The following is a 7,939-nucleotide window of genomic DNA, read 5'->3' on the forward strand; positions in this document are numbered from 1 at the left end:
AGAGAGAGAGAGAGAGAGAGAGAAAAGGAAGTAAATATCTATGGTTAAGATATTTTTTAGAAAGGTGATATTTTTTACTGATACTACACGTTTGCTACCTGCCACAAATTAAAGATTTGTACAAATGCTTGGTTAACAACAATGTCGGTATTCACACGCTTGTTTTGTTCTTTTGACTTTTATTGACTTTTAGGCAAACGTATAGAATTTCTTATAGAATTCCTGGAGTTCTGTTATCTCTGTTCCTCGTGGTCATTTATCGGGATCCAAAATTAACGATGACATATCTGCAAAACATAGATTAACATAGATGTTGCATATGAAAAATTTCGCAATCAGAGAATAGCCATTTGTTCTGAAATGAATGTTTGAGATCGAATTTTATAAGTTTTCTCTGATTTACTGGCAAAAATTCTTTTCATGTATTTTCTCTACACCTTCATGACACATTCCTGTGTAATCATTCCTTTCTTCAGAGCCATAACTCTATATAATTAAAAATTAACAAATATATTATACATAACATCACTCAAATTAAACACATATAACACAGTAAGGTAAAATTTAAAAAAAAATTCATTCATCGTCTTGTACAAATAATAAACAAGGTAGACATTGTGTTAATTTAAAAACTAATTACTTAGTCCATTTTTTTACATTGGAATTTCTTATTTGTACTTTATAACCTTGAATTATCTTTTATTTATAGTACCTCTTGCTTCAACTATTTATTTACCATTTAATTTTTAGTTTCTGTAAAATTATAATTATGTGATATATTGTTTAATTTATATCAAATGGTTATAGTGAAATATGTATTAATATTTAAATTAAGTACTGTTACGGTGCTCTGAAGATGGGAAATAATTTCTCCAAAACATTAGCGTTTTATAAAGATGTAGAGAAAATATATGACGATATATGAAAAGGAAGTTAATTTTACCCGAACTTTATATTATAATTTTACGAAATTAATGTAATTATATAAATTATATTGGAAATAAGGAATTAGTTTTATTTTAAAAGATTTTTTAAAATGTTTTTGTTTTACTATTAATATTATTGAATTTTCTACCAATTAAGAACTTAAGAAGGTAGCATACCTAATTAGTAATCATAGTTTTTTATATCAAATTAATTACATTGGAGTTGGTTTACATGTCAGAATTATATAGGATTTTTTAATGAGAAAAATAGCTATAAACATTTTTATTAACTTTATTTTTGGAATAATGATTAAAAAACTAGGTTACACTACATATTGATTGACCATTTAAACACAAAAAATCGATGAACAATTTAATAACGTACTATACATATGTATGCAAACAAAGAATCTTATAACGGTTTATATATGCTTATAACGGTTACTATATGCTTATAACGGTTACTACATATTCATTTGAGATGCTTATTTTGGATGCCAATGGTGATGAAGAAAGAAATCCATAAAAAATTGACACATTTCAAAAAGTAATCTTTTTACCGAAGTCAAACTACAATTTAAAATTTGTTATTAGTCTAGTAATAAATACTATTTTTTTAATATTATTTTCCTTTTCTATTTTTGAATGAAAAGGAAGATAATAATATCAATCGAAGAATCGATACATACATTTTGCCACACACGCCGATATATACATACATGATATATATACATATAAAAATGAATTTTTACATTTCACTTTAACAGAATAGACAGTTCTATACTCAGTAGTCAGAGGCACGAATATCCGTTCGGTTCGCCCTGTACTCATGAAAAAACAGATGAACGCGATTGATCAAGTTTATACACAATTTTACTGCTATCATCCTTATCAAGAATGATAATAGTTAGTCGGTAGGTAAGAATCAAAAAGGTAGTCGTCAAAAACCGAAGTACATATCAAGGGCGTAAGTACTGGATCAAAACTTGGGGAGGGGGCAAGCCATGGTTGTACAGGTTGACATTTCAGCTGGGTAGTGGTGAATAAAACCGAAATTTTAAGAAAATCATTTATAATTATATAAGTGCTTTATTAGTTATTAAAATTATTTGCTTGAAAAAAAAATGTATTAAATTAATATTTTTTTCACTTCTAGGGGTGGGGTCAGCTCACTCTGCCCCTTGCTGGGTACGCCCATGGTACATATATTAATATATATATTCGATCTGAATCCTTCCAGAAGGATGAATCATTTATTTGATGACGATGACATTACTAAAATCGTTGTACTTTTTATAGGACTAGACTATATAAGACATTTTATTTTTTATTCAAAATGTATTTATAGATAAGTAATAATACAATCTGCTCTAGTTAAAGACAATTATTATTAATGTTCTAAGTATTACTTCAAACAATATATAAAGAAAAAGAAAATGAATGAAAAATAATAATACTAATATCAAATACAGTGTAATCTCCGTAATCTGAACTAATTGCTGCAGAGGGGTGTTCGGATTACAGAAACTATTCAGAAAAATGGTGTAAAAAAATTCAACAATATGATTTAATATGGTAAAATTATAAAATTTATCATTTATAAGTGAAAAAAATATAAATAAAAATAAAAAATACTCTTCGTATTGATTTATTTTAAACGTGATAAAAAAAAAAAACAGTTAATGAAGAAAATTTGTACTATACATATTTCTACTACTAATTAAGTTAGATTTACAGAATCCAATAAATATTTTGTATTTGTAATTCCAACAAAATATATTATGAACACTTTCATGGGAATTAGATTATCCGATATTGCAACTGTGTAAAATTTCCACTTTCGATTTTCACGGTGATTACGATAACTTGCCCACAGTTAAAAAATGTCCTCTATACATGAGTACTTTTATTTAGAAACAAAATTTTTATTGCCTTCTGAGTTTTCAAAAAAAAAAAAGTAACTTTTTTTATGCTAGTTTGGACTACTGGAGTGCTCGGAGTACCGAAGTTCTGATTACCGAGATTACACTGTATAGTTTTAAAAAAAATAAAATTATGATATGTATGACCAAAAAATATAAATCTATATTAAAAAAATAATAGAATAAAACTGGTTAGATAACACATATAATATAAAGAAAATTAAATAGACTATATAAGACTAAATAATATTTTAAAAAATGGTTTATAAACGTACAACTGCATATGGGGTTAAGTATGTACCACGAGGATCAACAAATAAATAAACATTAATTTATTACGAAGGATATTCTCAATAAAAAAAACAACAATAAGCAATTCATTTTCATATTTTAAAAATAAATTAGCTTGGACCCTCCGCCCCTTGGAGGGGGTTATGTACACAGGAAGAATCCAAAATGAACTGTGTCGGTAAGTAAACCAATAAGGAGCAACCTGTGCAACTGATAACTGGATCTCTATTGAAAATTAAGAAAATATTTGTAAAGGGATTTGAGTGAGGCCTGAGGCAGGGATGAGGGCTACTTGGGATGGGCGTCACGCACTTGAGCCCCAATACCTCCAATTATTCCACCAACCACCCTCTCATATCGATAGGCAAATCCGCAGAGAAGGAAGTCACTTTGTCACCACTTTATACTCCCGATGGAAAACTGGTTTGACTACGCATGGATTTCAAGAATCTACGGTAACACACAGTTTGTATTTAAAATCAACTCTTAACAATTCATGTTTAATTAATTATTAAAACAAAAAAAATTCAAAAAGTTTAATTTATTTTAAAAAACACGAATATAATATTCAAATTACGTCCGGAATTACAGATGTGAGGAAAAATAGAAGAGAGTGTCATAAGATAGCAACCAATCATTGAATGCAAAAATATCTGTCATTGGAAATGAGTGTAACATGTATACCAGGATAGGCCGAAGAAAACAATTTCTTTTCAAACTTGTATTTTTTTATTTACTTCTATTTATTGACAATTTCGTTAAACGTACATTGCATTTGTGTAACACACGTATGGATCACTGGAGAAGGGAGTTGAATAGATAGAATAGGGAACCCCTATATAGGGTTGAGAAAAAAAAAGGGAAAAAGAGAAAGAATGAACAAGACAAATTTAACTTTTTGTGAGAAAGTAGATATAATATTCAAAATAAAATAAAATTGTTTAAAAAAGTTAATATTTGAGGTATATTGTATTTAGGATATAGTTAATCATTGTTTAAATAAATAAAAAGTTAAAAAAAAATTAAATTGTATATATATTCAATCATGGATTGATAAGTAAGGTGTGTTGTTATCTTATTTCTCTCCATATAGATAGAAAAAAGATATTGAATGGATTTATCGCCTGGGCTTTAAATTCACATTTCTACTCAGATTATTATCAAAATTATTTGACTTGTCATTATTTAAATCAGTTCAGTTTTTATTTTAACCGGTTAAGAATAATTATCAACGAGCAATGATTGTCAATTTTTTTTTTAAAGCTTAGAATATAATTTTAATAGAGTATTGAACATTAAAACGAACTTATGATTACAAGAGCCCAAGAGGAGGAAAAAAGTAGTTATTTCATCCCAATTTTTGATTACTTAATTGAAAACTAGGTATAATTACTAGTCAAAATTGATGAGTCTGCCAAGTAAAGGTAGGGGGAATAAAAAATGGGCGCTGTTTCAAAACCTTAAAAATAATTAATTTTTTATTCGGAGCTCTATATCTTTACCACTACCAACAACAATAAAAAATCTAAGAGAGCATCATTTAAAGTGAGTAAATTTGCTAAAATATTAGCCCTAATAGAGCTATTTTCGTCCAATAATTCTCGAGATATAGCCTTTTAAAAAGTAACATTTCATAAAAATGTATTGAAATATCAGTAGTTAGTTAATTTAATTTGAGAAATATATACCTCAGGAACTATCTGACGTACAGATGTCTATTAGCACTTAAATTAAAACTAGTTTAATGAGCTATACAGTAGTTTATGAAGTTTATTTTCGCAGGAGTAGTAGTTTTCATGACATTTGCTAAAATAAATTGATTTATAGTTGTTCGGACAAATTTTCATTTGCCAAATTTATGTTTATATATGAATATCATAAAAACTACTACACTTACGAAGATAGGGGTCATAAACGTATGAAGTGTCATAAACTACTTTATAGTTAATTAAATTTCCTTTATTTTGAGTGTTGGCAGACATATGTACGTCTTATGGGTCTAGAGATATATTTTTTCAAAAATCCAACATTTTATACGAACAACTAGAAATTAACATTTTTTTAGTATACTTTGTCAAATATCATAAAAAATACTAATCGTACAAAGATAAACACTATTTACTTTTTTTTTTTATAGTAAATTGAACTAGCTTTATTTTGAGTGCTGGCAGACATCTGTATGTCCAATGGTTTCTGAGATAAAGTTTATTAAAAATCAAACTTATTGTCCGAATAACAATAAATCAATTTATTTTAGCAAATATCATGAAAACTACTATTCCTACGAAAGAGAAGGTTATAAACTACATTATAGTACATTAAAATAGCTTTAATTTGATTGCTAATTGACATCTTTACGTCACATAGTTCCTGAGATATAGATTTCTCAAAATAAATTAACTAACTACTGATATTTCAGTACGTTTTTATGAAATGTTGCTTTTTAAAAAGCTATATCTCAAGAACTATTGGACGTAAATAGCTCTATTAGGGCTAATATTTTAGCTTATTTACTTTTCTTTAAATAATGTTCTTTTAAATTTTCTAGTGTTGTTGGTTGTTTTTAAGACATAGAATGAAAAATTAATGTTTTTTTAAGGTTTTGAAACAGCCACCATTTTTTATTCCTCCTACCTATACTTGGCAGACTCATCAGTTTTGACAAGTAATTATACATAGTTTTCATTAAAGTAATAAAAAATTTGGGGTGAGATGACTGTCTTTTTTTCTTCCCGGCACTTGTTCCACATCGTCTGCTTGGTAAATGTTTCATAATACAACTCTCGTTTTTCATAGACATGCGAGTTGAGTGTTCAAGTTGAATCTATTAATGATCAATAAATGTGAATTTTAAATTTAAAAAGTACTTACTTTCATATGAGGGTCCATTTTCAGAGGGTTCTTTTTTAACAGATATGTTGCCGTAAGGGAGACCAGGAATCCTAGAACATACATAAGAATATTACCATTAAAAATAAGTGCTTATAGAAGCAGTAATATTAAATTATTTTCGATGACTTAATAAAATTAAATTCATAGTTTTCTTTTTTTTATAATACAAAATACAATAGTTAATGATATATATGAGTCTGGTGAGAGAAGTGCTCTTAACTATCAATTCTTATTCTTATCTATTCTTTAATTTCTTATTGACTTCAAACAGTAACACAAATAAGACGAAATATAATTTTTAAATTTTCATCATTTAGAATCGTACATGAAATAAGACCGGAAAAAATTCTTAATTTCATCTGAATTTGATGCAGAAACTTTAGTCAAGACAGAATAAATAAAGCAAACTATGTAAAATATATATTAAATAGATTGAGTGAATATGAAACAGCTGTTTTATATGATTATTAATAGATTATCAGTATTTTACTAATGATGTAGTTAATCTCACATCCGTCCGTCTCTGTCGAAGTTTGAACGAAACCAAGCACTGTGGACCGAAAGCATAATTTGGCAACAAAATAAAAATGGTATAAAGTAAGTAACAATTGGTTACTAATCTTTATAAATTTTGCGTATGCTAAGTCGAATGAGGTGTTATGTAGGAGTGCCTGATCTTACTAGGGAATTTTTCCCCGGATTTCTTAGTTCAAATTTGTTTTCTTTCCTTAAAAAATATTTCTGAAAATTCTAATATCATGAGCAATAGATATAATTATTTAATATGAAGGGGAAGAATTATTTAATATTGGGGAGAGGGGGGGTTAATGGGCAGGGCAACAGGAGGACTAGACTACCACGGTGAGTAAATAAGTCATTTATCCACAAAAATTTTCGTTTAATTATTAGACAAAAGTAAATTCTTATTTTATAATTCGTCATTTCATGTGGTGCAGCTGTTTTAATAATCGTTTATGTAATGGTTTCTATTATGTTACAAAAAATCTACTCTGTTATGATTTATGCTACTGAGGCATAAATAATGACTTAGGTTAACAATCATTGTTTACATACGCCGGCTCAAGTATTTCTTTATCTCTAAAAAGTATTAGTTGCCTGCAGTCTGGCCAACTCAGACGTTCTGCTCTTTTTGTCACCGCGGGCGAGCAATAACTTTGGCTCATCCTCCAAGAGGTCAAGGCGGGGGGAACGTAGTTATTTCTAATCTATACACGGCCCCATCAATCACCCACGGTGATTCAAATACATTTGGCTTTTCTTTAGTTTAACCTTAATTTTAATTTTTGTAGTGGTTATAAGTTTGATTAAGTTCTTTTTTCTAGTTTATATGTTTTGAAAGTTTGTATATTTTGTTTTCAAAGGTTTACATTTTATTGTGTTAAACTATCCAAAATACAATATTAAAAAAATCCGACAGTGCATTTCTTTTTCTGTCATTACCATTTACTATTAGGCTAGCAAAGGTTCCTTTTGAACCTCTACCCGTCGCTAGAACTCGTATTCTATTATTTCTTTGAGATTACAAGTATTTAGGGATACCAATCGCATAATATACTTGTGAAGAAAAATTGTTCCTTCGTAACAAAATGTAATACATTTTTACTATGTTAATTCTTTATTTCTATTTCTTCTAGGCTTATATTACATTTTACTCTATTCTATTTATCAAAATTTTAAATTCTTGTCTATATCAATCCACAAGAGAAATATTATTAGGATATTGTTCAGAAATTATCAGGAACCACTCATTAAAATATTTTGAAGATTGGACAATTTTTTAAAGACCAAATCAATAGAGATAAGAACGTATATGTAAAAAAAAAGAATTAAAAAGGCAACTAATAACCAAGGCCTAGATTTTGATGCCGTCATTGCCGGATCTCTTGA

The 7,939-nt window shown here is 28.0% G+C and overlaps 1 protein-coding gene across 1 annotated transcript in view; it reads right to left on the reverse strand.

Annotated features, from left to right (window-relative positions):
* LOC106684976 (ETS translocation variant 5) overlaps positions 1 to 7,939 on the reverse strand; it is a 42,262-nt gene that overhangs the window by 17,601 nt on the left and 16,722 nt on the right. Inside the window, exon 2 of the mRNA XM_014427378.2 lies at positions 6,011 to 6,081. Coding sequence (XP_014282864.1) covers positions 6,011 to 6,081 — 71 coding nt within the window. The remainder of the gene's footprint in view (positions 1 to 6,010; positions 6,082 to 7,939) is intronic.

This window comes from Halyomorpha halys, unplaced genomic scaffold (assembly GCF_000696795.3).
Source record: "Halyomorpha halys isolate HHAL.00 unplaced genomic scaffold, Hhal_1.1 Scaffold637.1, whole genome shotgun sequence".
In the NCBI taxonomy this organism is placed as follows: domain Eukaryota; kingdom Metazoa; phylum Arthropoda; class Insecta; order Hemiptera; family Pentatomidae; genus Halyomorpha; species Halyomorpha halys.